This window comes from Hesperophylax consimilis, chromosome 9 (assembly GCF_061612785.1).
Source record: "Hesperophylax consimilis isolate HC1 chromosome 9, BYU_Hcon_1.0, whole genome shotgun sequence".
In the NCBI taxonomy this organism is placed as follows: Eukaryota; Metazoa; Arthropoda; class Insecta; order Trichoptera; family Limnephilidae; genus Hesperophylax; species Hesperophylax consimilis.
This window is the reverse complement of record NC_142844.1, coordinates 3,731,117-3,748,997: the sequence shown is the minus strand read 5'-3', so window position 1 is coordinate 3,748,997 and position 17,881 is coordinate 3,731,117. Positions and strand designations below refer to the sequence as shown.

The window sequence follows — 17,881 nt, the reverse complement described above, 5'->3', positions numbered from 1 at the left end:
AGACGAGCGTTTGGATTCAACTTTCAGTGACTTCGACATAAATTTATTCGACGCTTCAGCATCACACGGTCAAGCGTCTGCAAGCACTTCTTTCGAGCCTCCTTTGAAACGATGCCGTGTTAGTACTGGAGACAGAGTGAATGATCCCTCTGAACCACCTTATCGCATTCCAAAACGTATGCCTGGTCCGAAAACTATGTTTCAATGGAAGTCTAACGATGTGACGACAATTGTTTCTAGCATATTTCCCGAAGGAAATTATACCGACGTAGCTGCTTTATCACCGGTGGAATTATTTGAACTAAATTTTGACAACGAAATGTACGAATTCATCGTTACAGAATCCAACAAATATCAGACCAAGCAAGACCCTGAAAATAGTCATAAAGTATCACCTTTAACTGTCGGGGATATCAAAGCGTACATGGGTATACTTAGAACATCGGAATTATGCCCGATTCCATCAACTCGATTGTACTGGAGCAGCTCTCGCCCTTTCTACAATAAGCAGATTGCGTCCACCATGTCTCGTGATAGATTTGAACAGATACACAAAATGATACACTTTGCTTCACCAAATCAGTTCAATAGTGCAGACCGGATGTGGAAGTTACGTCCATTTACAGATAGGCTTATTGAACGGTTTATGCGAAACTTCCACCCAGAAGAAAATTTAAGTTATGATGAATCGATGATTCCATACTATGGCCGCCATGGATGATGGATGTAAGCAATACATAAAAGGCAAACCCATTCGATTCGGATATAAAGTGTGGAGCCTAAATACACCCTCCGGTTACTTGATCAATTTTGAGATCTACCAAGGCAGCAATCCCCGGATTCCAAAGGAGTATGGTGTTGTAGGCTTGAATGCTTCACCACTACTTATGTTGGTCGATCAATTGCCAGTGGAAAAGCGCGAATTGCCATATCACTTCTACTTTGATAATCTTTTTACGGGTATGCCATTGCTGTACTATTTGCATTTTTATGGATACAATGGCACAGGTACAATTCGAGACAATCGGATTCCCAGTTCATCTCCTATCCCCAAGAAGAAGGCAACAATGTCAAAATACAACAAAGGTGTGCTTTCTCGAGGACATACTGAAAGTGCGCAGACATCATTTGGCAAGACCCCCATCTACGTTACTCAATGGGTTGATAACGCTGTTTGTTCTGTAACTTCAACAAAATACGGAAAGAATCCATTGGATCTAGCAAGCCGTTACTCACGGAAGGAGCAAAAAAAGATCAGTATACAGAGGCCATATGCAATTCATCAATATAACACGAATATGGGCGGAACTGACAGAATGGACCAAAACGTTGCATGTTATCGCATTACTGTTCGCCAACAGAAATGGTGGTGGTCCATTTTTACCTGGGCCATTGATGTAACCATTCAGAATTGCTGGCTTCTGAAGCGCAAAGCCACGGGCAATTTTAAATTGGGGCAGTTAGAATTCCGTGAAGAAATATCAAAGCATTACTGCGAGAAGTATTCTATCAAGAAATACTTCAAGGCACCCGACAAACTCACCAAAATAGGTCAAACGGCGATGCAGTATGATACCTCCGTCCCCCATTATCCTGGGCCAATACCGATAACTGAGACTAATAAGGGAGGAAAACTGTCTTGTGCATCTTGTAAAAGCAAGCAGCGCATCCGTTGCATCACATATAAGGTCGGACTATGCGTGAAATGCTTCGAGGGCTATCACACTAAATAATGTTGTTGAAAATTACACTTTTTGAACAATAAAGATGAAAAAATGAAATTTCTGACTAGTTATTTGCCGAAAGATCCATATGGACCTCATCCTTCTCGAGGCTCCTGGGGGATGAGGAGACGATTTTTTCAAATTCCGAAAAAAACGTTCTTATTCTACTTTCAAAACCAACCACTCTGTGAATTTTCTGCGCGAAATTCGAAAAAAAAATAGTTCGTCATGAATGGGTTAAAACTAATTTACCAACGCTACTTTAATGTGTAGGATTCAACAAAGTGTTGGTGTAGATTATGATTAATTCTATATATGGAGTCAATAAATAAATTTGTGTCTATGTTATGATGTTCCTATTTATTTTTTAAATATTCAATTTTCAAATCTCACACTAAAAATTACTGAGTAGTTATTCACAAGTAGGTACTGAAATTTAATAATAATAACATGTTGTAATCCTTCCAAGTTTGATAGTTTCACGTGGAAAAGAAAATTTCAATGTTCGAGTAATATACAGGGTGTATCGGCACGTACCCGACAAACTTTAACCAGCTATTCCTTAGCATATTTGGAGTAAAAAATCTTATGTGCACTTTGCTGTCCGGTAACGTTTTTTTTTAATAAAAATTTTACTATTCATATTTTCACCACATGTCACCACTGTTTTACCCTTTGACAAAGTTTGAAAACCCATCTGGCAATTATTTTATTCGAATTCCGTTGAATAATGCACGTGTGTACCTATATTGGCGCACGTTTACAGTCACAACGAAATAGCACGGCACCATTCGTCTCATTTTTAACTATTATTATTTAGTGTGTGCGAAAGAGCGAAGACGCTTTTTGACATACTTGCTTATAACAGCTGTTTAACACGAAACGCAATGCCAATGACAGTGATGTAGTGTGGAAATTTTAAATTTTTTTGTTTTTAATTGAAAAAAAAATGCTACCGGACAGCAAAGTGCCCATAACATTTTTTACTCCAAATGTGCTAAGGAATAGCTGGTTAAAGTTTGTCGGGTTAGTGCCGATACACCCTGTATATATAAGGTAAAGCTGGTGAATATCCCACAAAAGTCCCTACTACACTTAACTGTTTAGAGCTATTGGAATTATGGCAACCCCAATTGCGTATTTGTGTGTATTGTGTGAGGCTGAAGGGAGTGAAGAAGAGAAGGGGATGATAAAGAGGAAGGTTGAGAAGTACCTGGCTATTCAAATCTGATCGCTAAATATGGCTGAAGTCATTTCAAGCAATATTTCGATTCTGAATGGTGGTATTTTAATGGACGGTACTACCACTCTGGAACATGCTGCAAATACATACCTATATATATGAGTTGTTTATACGAAAATATACGAAAACCTGTTTGTGACACTTTGAATATGAAAATAATATTCTTTTTATGCTAAATATCAACATAATTTTACATTATTCTTTTGTTATTTGGTGAAAAATATTAATATTTTTTATTTACTTTACAGTTTTTGTGAATTTATCAGAACCAGCAGAAATGATATAAATCTATTATTTTGTTTTTGAAATTTATTTTTGCATGCTGAGATTTGAATCTGCAACCTCTTAATTCTTAATCAAGGATCTTAACGACTCGAACACTGAGGTCTTCGAACTATGGCTCAAATAATAAGGTTTAACAGGATACATTTCAAGAAAATGCACAATATGTCTGTTGCATTCCAAGTAGTGCTTACTTACACCCTAACAACATTGTATTGGTACAATAATGCAGTTTACTAATAAGTTTTTAATGTTAGATGGCTTCAGAGTTTATATGTTGTATTATGTGTATCGAGTCAGTAGAAAACCTATTCCAGTAAACATTGAACGGCAATCCATTACCCAGACAATACCTTCTGTATTTTTATATCTGACATGATTTCTTTCAGTTACTTCATAACAGCCGTTATTTTAAGTCCGTTTTCTTATTTCAGGATTCAAGCTGAATTCCTCTCTGATGAGGTTTGGCGGTGGGAATGCGTTTCGGGGCGTTGTGAGAAGTACGAGATCACACCAGAAAATAAAGACTCCGCCTTGAGCCTTGGTGTTTGCAAAATGTTCTGCAATGAGTTTGGTAAATATGCTTTTATTAAGAAATGTTTATTTTCAAGCTCACTTTATTATGAACTAGCAGCTGTTGTGTACTTGGCACTGCTCTGGGTTTTGAACAGAGGTGGCCCATGAATGAAATTGCTAGCAGTGCATTTCACATTTAAAATGTATTTAGTATGTAATATAGATGTACCAAATTAATTAATGAGGGGTACTCATCGATAATTTGGTTGATAGGGTACAGCAATTCATTCACCCCACTAAGTTACATTTAATAAATAATTGAATCAATAATACTGCTCCGTCAGCATTCGCAAAATCATCGAGTAAAGGATATGCAATTCATCGCTGAAAAATTCGCAAAACCATTTAAATGCCAATGTGTGAATGTTGTAGTGCTAACATTGTAAATTAGTATTTCTAAACGAAACCATTTCAGATGCATTGGGTTACACATGATCAACGCGGATCAAAATACCATTTCCTTCAAGGCGCTTCGCGCATGCATCTATGATGCACGGTATGAGTTATGTATTTTCACTGCTCTTATGGGTAATTTTCCGTTATGAGTGTAATCTGTCTCACTCATGTCGAGCTGTCCCGATACGACCCGATTCTGTCTCTGTAGTACGGGAAAACAAAGTTTTGTGCACATCGAAATATGCACAACTAGTTTGCGCTTGTATGGAAGTTTTGTACTAGAACAGCCCTGGCCAACCCGCGGCGCCCTTACGTGCAGCCCTGTTAAACATGTTGATTACTATAAAAATACATTTTTTGTTTGTTCAATGTGTGTTTTCTTTTCACATCTGGCTGTAGTATTGTTTTCTTCACATTTACCTGATTGTACTTTCAGATTACCTCTGCAATCAAATTATTTATAATACTCACAAAAAAAGAATTAAGTATGAAATTTGTTGTGATAAAAAAATGAAATTATTTTTGTATAACGTCTGTACGTGCGGCCCTTTGTAAATTTTAGGTCGTCAATGCGGCCCGGGGTGCAATTTGGGTTGGCCAGGGCTGTACTAGAAGATAGGTCAAATAATGAACTGGCAGGAATTGTGACTGAAGTGTACCTACTTTTGTTAATCGATGACTGGGGCACAGATGTTGTTGTAAGTTTTGTGAAGACTAAAGTCATCATACTTTTTACAATGGGTTCTCCTTTTTACCGCCAGCGGTGAAAGAGCGCAACTGCACTACGGTGGCAGAGTGGCAAACTAAGTTCTAGTGACGTTCTCCTTTTAACTGATATGTTATATTTATATTTATATATGAAGGGAGGTTATAACAAAGCTCCCAGTAGTAGAACCGTAATCTTGATGTGTACCTGCAGATCTTGCACTCCATTTTGAAGATCTGATGAATTTTTTTGATCAGTGATGGTACAGGTTTAAATTGCCTTTTTCGGCAGTTACAAGAAAATTCATATTCGATGTTAAGTTTGATTTTGCTTTCTTACACCTCTGAACAATCCTAAATTACAAAGTCATTAAATATTGTCAACCTTCGGTTGTTGATTAAACAACTTAGCTAATTCATTATCAACGCATTCGATCAGTGATTCACAACCTTTTTCACAGAAGGGACAATTTATTAATTTATCGATTTTGCTCTACTTTTGTATCCATCGCCGGCTGAAAAGTTAATATTATGTGAAAAAAATAGACGGCGATCTGCATGGCAACAAGTCCTAAACCATCGTCAGAAGTAAAGTATCTCCGTGTGCATTAATTAACCTGTCCAGTGGTGAGTTTCTGGAAACAAAACGGTCCCGCTGGAGGGAGTTTTTTCAACAATCAAAATATAGAAAAAAATAAATGCCACCTCGTAGAGTATAAAAAAATAGTAAAAAAATCCTTAGAAACTAGCAGGAAAAAACAAATACTAAGCTATTTAGAAGGAAAAAATAAAAACAATTTTGCAGAAATCGCCAACCATCGAAATCGGAGCAGATTTTTGTTTATACTTAATAAAAATCAGATTCACTTACCACAATTTTAATGATGCCAAGGGGATCAAGGGGAGAAGAACAACTTTTTTCACACACTTACATATACGTATTATTATTTACACTTACACTATTGTATTTTCATTATAAAAATTCAATATAGGTACACAATGTATATGCAGTCAATAATTACGATAACAAAAACACTAATCTAATTATTATGTACACTATCTTAGGAATAAAATTGTCTTCACTAACTAATACTGCTTTTTCGTATGGTAGCCTTTGAAACATGGATATACGCAAAATGCAAGATTGCAGTCGGTGTACATATATTTCGTGTCACTTCTTTTTTGAGCTCGAACTGCTGTATGCCTACACAAATGGCGTTGTCGTTGAGTTCGCTTTCCTTGGGCTGCAGTTTATGGTACAAGACGGAGAAAATGATTTCCTAAAAGGCGAGTTGGTTGATCCACTACTCTCCTTCCTCCAGATGATGCCGGCCTTGGCGTGTGATATTTTTCGATCATTTGAGACACTAAGTTTTCCCGGAATTCGTTAAATGATAAAACCTTTTGCGTTTTCAAACGATGCAAAAAGAAAGCATTTAGTGTTCCAATGTCTATCAATCTGAAGAAAATTTTCTTATACCATTTTAGAGACTTCCTGGAACTACTTGAGAAGCCCAATATGCGGTCCACTTTGTCAACAGCTCCCATATTCTTGGTATAATCTAAAACTACCTCTGGTTTTATTTTATTTTCTCCCGTGGGGAAGTCAATTTTATCAGTAACAATCATTGCATCTGTATGTATGTTACTAAGCATAATTACATCCCTTTTATTGTGCCATTTCAGCGCCATGAGATTGTTCGAATTCAAAGACTTCATTTCAGTTAGTTGAATCGAATTCATGAATAATGGGCGTAAACTTACCCTGATCCCATTTACGATGATCAACTTTTCTCTTTTTGGATGATGAACAACTAGGGAGAGTTTCATCCTCATCAGATGTATCAGATTCGTCGGATGAGCTATCCGAATGTATTGGCAAATCATGAAGATCCTCGTAAACATCTTCATCTTCACTTTCGATTAAAATATCAGCAATGTCTTGTTCATTCAAAGGGTTAACCATTTTTTATAAAAGTAAAATATTTAAATTGAACAACTTATCAATACGAATCACAAAGTCAAATCACAGTAAAACACTGTCCAAATTATTAATAACCTAAAATAATAAAATGTCAATGATAATAACAGTATAACGAATAATATTTCAAATAGTTCACAGCACTCAGATTCACTATTTAATTTTGTTCAAACTGTCAAAAACTGTATTCAGACTGAAAACAAACACTGTCATTACAATATATGTAATAAATATTCACATCCAAACACGTGAGGTAATTTTTAATGCAAGATGATTAGGTTATTCAGTGTAAAAACAAACAAAAACCACAAATTTCACTTCACAACAGACGTCGCTCGCAATAAAAATGTTGTTTACCACCGGCTACCAGACGGTGACGTCACGAAATATTTTAATTGTGAATAACTCCGTTGGTAATGTACCTAAATTGCTAAAAACTTTTGCAAGTTATGACAAATTGTCCCTAGATGGCAGTAACTATCGGTTTTCCGGAAGAAATTCAATAATTAATTAATTTTAGGCGCAACCGTACGGGTACGGTCTTACTCCTTACGAGGAATTTTTTTCTCACTGTACCTGTACGGTCATACCACCGGACAGGTTAATACTTTGTGCCTCTCATCCCGTATCTTGCTTTTATTCAAGGAATTGGGAATTTACACCGGTTTCTCTGGCAAAGTTGGCTGCAATAAATGCCCCGCCAGTCGCAATAAATATTGTAGCAGGTTGTGCATCATTGCACCAGAGAGTACCTACGTTAACCGTTTAACACAATTTGTCATTTTATAACGATATAATTTTTTCTTGCAGGAAATATTTGGCCACGTCCATCAACATCTTTCAAGCTTGGAACCCAACTCCTCAATGTCAACCGCAATAGTATAACCGTGATTATGACCCAACAAAATGGACCTGCCATAGATTTACTCAGAGCTGCAACATCCGTTAGTACACATTATATCTACCTACGTGTGTATGTATTAATAGTCGACAAAGGATTATATTATATTTGTATTATTTTCTTTTGCAGAGATTCCAAAAACATGTTCAAAGCGTTGTTCCAGAAGGTAGCAAAGTGAATGAAGGTGGAAAGTCATTGGAGGTGACTGTCAATATCAAGGATGTCAATTACATTGGTATGTTATCCCTTAGAATCTGACATTTTGCCATGTACTACTCATAATATATTGGTGCACAACCTTTTAATGGAAGACACAAATAAATAAAGATAAAATAAATTTGTGAACTGTCAGAATGCAGATTGCGCAGAAAATATTTTCGTTTTACATTCGATTCTAGATAAACTTGTTGTTTTTGAACATATTTCATCATAAAATATTGTTTTTAAAAGCAAATGAAAAACTCTTTCAGATTTTAGTATTCCAAATCCACATATGCAATTAAAAATATTAAAATTTTTATTGCAAAGATAGATAATGTTTGTAAAGTCGCTTACCTATGGTTTTTATCATGTAAACTGTAATTACAACTTTACGCAGATCTAAAAAAACATATTTAATTAGATAAAGGTATTATAAAAGTTTTTTTCACTTCACTTTTTAATTTTTATATAAAAATATTCCTTAAAAAAATTTACAAACCCTGACAATTTTTTTTCAAATGCTAAAAATGTTGTTCTAAAGAATTTTTTCAGGAGCGTCTATGGTATATTTTTGCATGCAAACTGAAAGCGCGGTATTCTCTCTTTCTAACACTATTTAAATAATCTTACTCACCATAATACAAAATGAGATAGCATAACTTTTATGAGACCGTGTCAGGCTGGGAGATATTTATCCCCAAAAGACTCTACGGATGTTTTTTCTGGGTGAAGAATATCTCCCGAAATTGCCCCAGGGCTTAAATAGTTCATTGACCATTTTGAACACATCTTGATAGTGATAATTTGATATTTTGGATAAATATTATCATCAATCGAAACACCAAACCCATTTCCTTTAATCTTATGAAAGCGTTGCTATATTATCATTGTTACTTAATTTATTGCAATCTCATTTAAATAAATTGTTACCCAAACTTTTTTCAATATTATTATAATACCGGTTTTACCGTTGCACGGTCAGCAACAAACTGGTTTTAAGACAAAATAGATACTAACATTACAAAGGTAAATAATAGTAATAGCATCAGCAACTACAGTTATCATTGAAAAGCTCCGTATGCCTTTATAAATTTATTTAGGACGTACGCATGCAAAATGGCTTATTTTGGTTTTCCTGTTTTTGACTCTGATTTTCTTACAGATTTAACTCTGGAAACCGATGAGAGTTACACATTAACGGTTACCCCAATGGCCGATGGCCGTATCAGCGGCACTATTGATTCGGAAACCTTTTTCGGCGCCCGCCACGGTTTGGAAACCCTCGAGCAGTTGGTGGTATTCGATGACATCAGGCTGAAATTATTGGTAAATAAGTATTTTAGTTTTATGAACCACATTGTCTTTGTTCAAAGAAAGACACATTCCCCCAAATTACAAATAACCTGACGATATTTTAAAAACTCTTAACTACCATCATTATTGTGCAATGATGGAGGATTTAGCTAGGGGAGGAATTTAAACCACGATGCCTGGGATGGGTGGGAAACTGACACATTTTCCACTTAGTTAACTGGTTAAATCTAGGTGCAAATCATCAAACATACTAATTTCAGTTGTTTTTCTGTGATTGCAACTCTGGTTCAATGATCTCGAAAGTGTCATTTTCAAAATAGGTATTGATTGTGTTAAGAATTCAGGCAAGCGATAAAGTACCTGGATAGCTATAATATAATATTTTAACAGAAAATTATTTTAATTGCCATTTTCAAAAGTGGAATAAATTGTGCCAAAAATTGATTGAATTGATAACGTTTTGAATACAATAATAAATACAGTCCATGATTCTGAAGGTTGTTCTGAATGAGTATGTATCTATCAGAAAAATCTTCCAATCCTAAGATATTATTTGGAGGTTAATCGTTCGATACAATTCAAAGACGTAATTGAGTTATTTAAAAGTATCTTGCAAAATAATTTGGTATGCAGACGTGCCTTGCTTTACGGTACTTCGCCGTCTGAATAAATTTAAATAATAATTAAAGACTGGTTTAAAGAAAATTGACACCAATTTTGATAGAAGTTTCTATGGTTAGTGAAGTATGTATGTATATTCCTATATACTAAGAAATGACATAGTACGGCTTCGCTTGCCGAGGTTTTAAAATAGATAGACTTCTTGATTATCTTATTTAAAGAAAATGGAACGTAGTTTTGCATTAATGTATAGGTATCGCAACCAGAGCTGAGTCAAACACAGTGCTCACACAGATGCAGTGCTTGTATATAGCTTGTTTCAAATTTGCTATTCATACAACTTCAGAGATGGATTTGAAAAAAAAAATACTATGATAAAAAGCACACAAAACTTTTCCAATAAATGTGAAAACTTTTCAAATATTACATTTTTCTAATATGCTTTTGAAAGTATACTATAATTGTTTTTCCTTTCTTAAATATTACAAAAGCTGTTTCTCAGTAACTTTTTTAAATACTGGCGGAAGGTTACACAATTACCAATGCGTTATTCGCGTCAACTCTAATTGTTCAACTTGTAATTAATTGTATTACCATTTTACATTGTAATATTTTTTTATATAAATTATGTTCTCACCCGTAAAAAAATGTACGTCTGAATGTCCATTATAATAAAATTGTGTTATTATATATTTATTTATAGATCCCATCTGATATTAAAATAGTGGACAAGCCAGTCTACCCATACAGAGGCATTTTACTGGACACTGCTAGAAATTATTTTTCAGTTGAATCCATAAAACGAACAATAGGTAATTATGGATGATAAAACCATGAACCTAATAGGCCCTGGACGGAGCTATTCGAGAACAATTTGAAGCCGCGGGGTGAAGGGGAAGATGTACGAAAAATGCCTTCCATCCCTGTCTCATCAAATACCCTCCAAAAATTCTTATGCAGTTATAATTGCATTAGGAATATGAGAATAGCACCAATAATATGCACTACTTTGCGTAAAAATCATTTAAAAAGTTTGTCATACAAGATGGCTGCCAGGAAATTTTCCCTCACCATAAATTTGGCTTCAATGTCACTCGTACAAAATCGCACTAATGTTGTGTCCAGGGCTTTTTAGGTTCATAGATAAAACAATGTTTTCTCTATTTTTATTTAAGAATGTTGTTTTAAATTGTATCTCTTAACATAATAATTATAATGGTATATTGAAACAATTAAAAACTTTTTTTTCTGACCATTACCGGTTTCAGCCTGTTACGGACATTTTCAAACCTGTACAATTTTTCCTTAAATGATGTTATATATACCCGATATTTGTTGCTTTCTCCCCAATACCATAATTTAAATAAAAATTGTACAAGTCAGAAGATGGCCGTGATATACTGAAACCGGTAATGATCAGAAATAAAAAAAAACCTGAAATTTTTTTTGAAATTCTTTCAATATGTCATTATAATGGAATTCTACCACAAATTGTCAGTTTCAAAAATATAAACATATGCAGGCTTACTAAAAAACGTGGTGTAAATATTACGCAGTGCGTAAATTCACAACAGTGAAATACTTAACTTATTACCATGGCATTTGTTTGGTTAAAATTATCTCAAACCAGGCTCAAAGCCGGCTTTACCATGCCAATGTTGGACAGGCGTGTAAGAATCTAATTAGTGAGACTGATTATGTTTTGTTAGTCTCAAGTAAAATGTGCATTCAGGACAAAACTTATGTTTTCAGATGCAATGGGGAGTTGTAAATTGAACCGTTTCCACTGGCATATCACTGATTCTCACAGCTTCCCCTTTGAATCTAAATCTCAACCTCACTTGACTAAGTATGGAGCAATCACACCACAAAAGGTACGTAGATTCATTGCTAATCTTCTAACAATCTTTTAGATTTTCCATATTTATGTTATTGTACACTGAAATTACGTAAGATTATTACTGATAGTCTTATTCTCTCAATATTGGACTATGGAGACACAGTTGTCCCTCTTTATTGAAAAAACCCAAAAACAAGTGCAACATGTCCAAAATGCATGTTCCGAGATGCAGGCGTATCTCACTTAACTTCTATCACGGCATCGGATACTAAATATTATATTAACTTTAAACTCGGTCTACCAATAGAAACTATTAACTAAAACTACTTGATGAAAGAATTAAAATTATTAAAACTTTCAGAAAGAAGATTCGTTTCCAACTTTACTTTTATTTTTAAAATTGTTAGTGGAATTATAGACAGCCCTGATTTATTGAGCCAATTACCTTCAACATACCAACTAGAACTACTTGAATGAAAATTCTTTTTAATTATTACCACAATATCAGTCATTTAACCTAGTTGATAGCCACTAGATTACATGCAGTTGGCAATAATTTCGCAGAAATTGTAGATATGTTCAACTGCACGGAATATAGTAACAAGAAGGCTATAGTGACATACCTTAATAATATTAATAACTAACCTAAGCATAATCCTATTCTTCTGCATTGAATTTCTATATAACTAATAGCAAACTTTTATTTCTTGATTACTGTTGCACTAAACTATTATGTATTTCAAATTTCTGTAAAAGCCCGTATGGGCGTAGAATATATAAATAAATAAATAAATATGTCGAACAGAAAGAAGTTACGTCAAATGTCAGATGAACAGTTTGATGAATTCGAAGTTTCCTGCCTATCTGTTTTACAGATTGTTTGTTATCTGGTCCCGTGACTCTCCTCAGCACAGTAAACGCTAAAGAGACCATATACTCGCTCTCCCCAGACATAAAACTGCTGTATTTGATGATAGTTACAGCTATTCATCATCAACACTTTGGAATGAAATACCACCACTGTCTATTTGAATATTGGCAATGTTGCAGTGCTTCGAGAATAATCGAGAAGCTCTGCAGCGAATGGTTGCTGACTTTACAGTCAACCACACAACATCATAACTGTTAAAATTTACAATGAAAGGGATACCTACTTGTGTTTGTGATTATATTATTTTATTTGCTTTAATTTGAATTTCGGTTAGGGGCCGTTCAAGTATTATGTAAGCACTATATGGGGACAGGGGGGTCTTTGCTTTGCTTATTTTTGATGACATGGGGGGGTGGGGGGGTCGAGATAGTGATTACGTCAGCACTGCTCAATAGTAGTTATTTTTATTTTACACATTGGCAACCCACACATTGTCTATGTTTGAAAACCGAATACATCTGCACCAGGGTTTGATGGAGTCACAGTAGAAATATTGAAAAATTATAATGATTTATTAAGCATTCCAATTACACACATTATAAATATTAGTTTAAATAGTGGAATATTCCCCTCCGTTTATAAAAAATCTATTGTAACACCCGTTTTTAAATCTGGCAGCCCTGAAGAAATATCAAATTATCGACCCATATCTCTTGTCTCAAACATTGCAAAATTTTTCGAAAAGATCGTAAAAAAGCAACTTTTGTACCAAATTGAAAATAATAAAATAATAAGTCCTAGCCAATTTGGATTTAGAGAGAAACTAGGCACTCATGATGCCATTGCAGAACTAACTTCAACTATATACCGTGCATTAGACAAAAAAAATAAATGCCTTGGCATTTTCATTGATTTACGTAAGGCTTTTGATAGTATCTCCCATACAAAACTAATTAATAAATTAAATGATATCGGTATTATTGGTAAGGTAAGGTATTGGCTGCAAAGCTATCTAACTCAAAGAAACCAAAAAGTAAAATTAAATAACTCACTAAGCGTGGATGAAACTTTAGAATTTGGAATTCCCCAAGGGACTGTTATTGGACCAATTTTATTTATAATTTACGTTAACCATATGTTTAAATTATCACTTAATGGTAAACTTATATCCTTTGCTGACGACACTGCAATAATTATCGAAAAAAAGACATGGAACGAAATTAGTAATGCAGCCAATCAAGATATGAAGGTTATAAAAAATTGGTTCGATGGCAATTTATTATCACTCAACACAGAAAAAACATATTGTATTCCTTTCACTCTACAAGAAGATGTGCCAAATAACCTAATTAACATAACAATTCATTCTAAAAATTGTGTAAATGACGGTACATGTAATACGGACTGCGCGAAACTAAATCATAAATCTAATATAAAATATCTTGGTATCTTAATAGATAAAAATGTTAAATGGAAAGACCATATTAATCTCACTGTTGAAAGAATAAGAAAACTTATCTATATTTTCTATAATATATGAAATATTTTAAATAAGAAAACTATCAAAATTGTCTATTATGCATTAATTCAGTCCATATTGCAGTACGGGATTGTTGGGTGGGGAGGGGCTTTTAAGGCTTCTTTACAGCCCATAATTACAATTCAAAGAATAATTATAAAAATCATCCTTAGGAAACCATATGCCTCCCCTACTTTAGAGATATTTCGGGAATTTAATGTACCATCTATCACAGAATTGTATAAGAGAATCGCCTTATATCAAATTTATAAAGAATATTTTATTTATAGAATTCACCCCTCAGATAGCATAAGCAATAGATTCAAAACTAATGGCTTAATAGCCATTCCTATGCTTAGAACGACCACGGCTCAGCACCACTATTCGTATTTAGGTGCAAGATGGTACAATATATTATTGTCCAAAAATAAAATTAGTGTAACCGAAACTGTGAATTATGAACAATTCAAAAAGTTAATTAAGTCCCTAAAATTGGATACTGATATATTGTACCCCTAATTTTCTTACACTTACTCAATCTGTAAAAAATATATATATTAATTTAATTGTCTTTAAAAAACTATTTTTCTAATTTGTTTACCTGATATATTATACCCTTAATTTCCTCTCGCTTACTTATTCTGTAAAAAGATATAATATTTTAATTATCTTTAAAAACACACTTTTCTAATTTGTGTACCTATGTTAATATTATGTTTGTATTTATATAAGTTTTTGATTATTGTTTAAAAAATCATTAGAACTAAAAGTAAATACTCCTCCCATAAACACGAGCTCCTGGAGCTCAACTTATGGAGTAGTAGTATAATAACGAAAAAATTATATATATAAGTCTGCATATTGTTATCATTTATAATGTTAATGTATAAGTAATAAATAAAAAAAAACATATTCGGGGATTCCCACAAATAATTAATACGTTTAGGTACTCGCTTAGAAGCGAATGGGGGAATTACCGCGCGCTACTCACTTGTCAAAATTTCTTCCATCAATCTATTGTTTCGTTTCAGTACGATTGACGATTTGACGTATTGTAAGCAAACCAAAGCAAGTTAATATTTGTGTTACCGTTGATCCTCTTTCGCTTATGAATCAATAAATAAACAGAATACATTAACAGAAAAATGCATATAGGTACCAATTTTTACGTAAGCATAGGGGGGGGGGGGGGGGTAAGAGCTTTGCTTACTTTTGGTGATAAGGGGGAAGAGGGGGTAAATAATTGTAATAAATCTGCTTACGTAATACTTGAACGGCCCCTTATTTGATTTAATTTTAATTATTATATATTATAGGCACTTCTGAAAACCAGTCGCATTAAATAGAATCAACCTTTATGTCAATAGAATCAATGTAATAAAATTAAAAAAATAAGATATAAATATGTAACAAATTTTCGTCAAATAATATAATAATTAGTATTATCACATTAAGGAGACAAACAAATTTGATTTTACATAGGTACATAATATATAATGATGTTCAAATGTTAATGTTTTGAATGTAACATTATACTTAACATTTATTTTTCAGATTTACACAGCAGCGCAGATATCAGATCTTGTCCAGTATGCTCTGGAACGAGGAGTTAAGATAATTCCGGAGTTTGATGCACCAGCCCATGTGGGTGAGGGGTGGCAAGGAACCAATCTCACTGTTTGCTTTAAGGTAGGTTTCTCTCTTTTTATACTTAGAATTTTATTGTTTAAAAGTTATTACATACTTTCATTGCGAAGATCATTAGATCTTAGAGGGCGTGTTTCACATAAAATGACAAATCACACAATGTTTACTTAAAATATAACAATTTATTAAGTTAAAAGAATACATTAATAGCTTACTTTTTTTTTAAATCTGCTGAAAAAATATGGTAGAGATTTATCACAAAAATCACATTAAAAATATCAAAATGGCTACTGCCTGAACTACCAGCTAAAATTGAATGAAAATATAGCGCGCAGTGCCAGTTATACCAGAAATTAGCAAACGAAAACTTACAGTTTTAATTCTCTTTAGCTAGTGAGGAAAAAATTATGAAATACAATTTTTTTAAATTACAAAATTTAATTTAAAAGTGTTAAATGGTTAATTAACTTTTTTTCCATAGGCTGAACCTTGGCAGAGCTTCTGTGTAGAGCCTCCATGTGGACAACTTGACCCTACAAAAGAAAAATTGTATGATGTTCTTGAAGGAATTTACTCTGATATGTTTGGTAAGTTCTGTATAATCAACATGTACATACATACAAATTTAGCTTGTCCATAAATGTTTACGATGTCTGTTTTATGTTGGATCATTTTGATTTAATTATGTGTAATAGGTAATAAATGTGATTTGATGGTTTATTTGTAGAATTATTCAAGCCCGATATCTTCCACATGGGAGGTGATGAGGTGAAGAATGCTTGCTGGAACGTCTCGTCTGAAATTCAAACATGGATGACCCAGAAAGGTTGGGATTTGCAGGACGCTGGCTTCTTTAACCTGTGGGACCATTTCCAAAGAAATGCGAAGGATAGAGTTTTAAAGGTACTGAGTTGATTAACCCCTAAGGCCTCTGGCATATTCTGTCAGAAGGTCGGAGTATTTCCGCTCTGTCATACATGAATATTTCTGAATGTATCCGAATGTTAAAAATTATTTTTGAAAGTTGATGAAATATGCTTCCAAATTTTTTTCTTAGAAATAAACATATATTTTAAAATAAAATTAATCTTGAAAGCAAAATTAAAAAAAATTATAATAATTTTGAAAGCAAACATAAAAAAAAATTAAAATGGCTCACCTTCCGTTTGCAAGGTGCACATTTTTATTTTTCTGTTCGGTTGACTTCTGGATTTGAATACAAAGCGTGGTGTTTTCTCTTTCTTAAACTCTTTAGATCATATTTCTCACCATGACAGTAAGGGAAGCACAACGATTTTTGTGAGACCATATGAAAGGTTAACAATAATATAATAATCTATATAAATAAAAATTTTAATGTTCGTTTGTTCAAAATCTTAAATATCCAAAATTTCTTTGAACCGATTGCCTTGAAATTTTGACACAACGTTTCATTCGAATAGGCATGTGTTTTTATGTACCTATATTATATAGATGTCACCTGTGACAGATAAAATCATGCTTTTTTTAAACAGCGCCATCTGTTGGACGTAAAAGCAACATGCGCTATTGTTTCTCTAGCTGCACAGACACAGCAATGAGTGGCGGGGTACAGCTAGTAATAAATAAATCACTTCTTCAATTGTTGTAAAATTACTTTGTGGCATCATTTTGATTATATGTAAATGAAATACATTGTACATACATCACTATACACCACTTTTAATCAATATTAATCTGTTAATTTTTATTATCCTGACAAAGAAGATATTGGCTTTGAAACAATTAGATTAGTATTGATTAAAAGTGGTGTAAACAAAATATTCAATTTATATATAATAACTAAATCCATCTTATTTCTTCTTGTGTTATAAGCCTTTTTAACGTAGACTTTGATTAATTTAATGGCTTTACTTTTCCAGGTGAATGGTGGCAAAAAGCTTCCGCTAATCTTGTGGACAAGTACGCTTACCGAATCCGCACACATTGACAAGTATATCAGCAATGAAGACTACATCATTCAGGTACCTATATTATCATACTATCTCATAAACAAGTTGTATATACACACAATCTCTGGA

The 17,881-nt window shown here is 33.6% G+C and overlaps 1 protein-coding gene across 3 annotated transcripts in view; it reads left to right on the top strand.

The window, feature by feature from the left end:
• The window catches only part of LOC149420795 (chitooligosaccharidolytic beta-N-acetylglucosaminidase-like), a 60,369-nt gene that overhangs the window by 34,574 nt on the left and 7,914 nt on the right, over nt 1-17,881 (top strand). For all 3 annotated transcript variants that reach the window (XM_089635543.1, XM_089635542.1, XM_089635541.1), the window contains exons 3-12: nt 3,684-3,823; nt 7,718-7,851; nt 7,938-8,043; nt 9,172-9,335; nt 10,648-10,756; nt 11,697-11,818; nt 15,729-15,863; nt 16,303-16,408; nt 16,549-16,724; nt 17,723-17,824. In XM_089635543.1, coding sequence (XP_089491669.1) covers nt 3,684-3,823; nt 7,718-7,851; nt 7,938-8,043; nt 9,172-9,335; nt 10,648-10,756; nt 11,697-11,818; nt 15,729-15,863; nt 16,303-16,408; nt 16,549-16,724; nt 17,723-17,824 — 1,294 coding nt within the window. The remainder of the gene's footprint in view (nt 1-3,683; nt 3,824-7,717; nt 7,852-7,937; nt 8,044-9,171; nt 9,336-10,647; nt 10,757-11,696; nt 11,819-15,728; nt 15,864-16,302; nt 16,409-16,548; nt 16,725-17,722; nt 17,825-17,881) is intronic.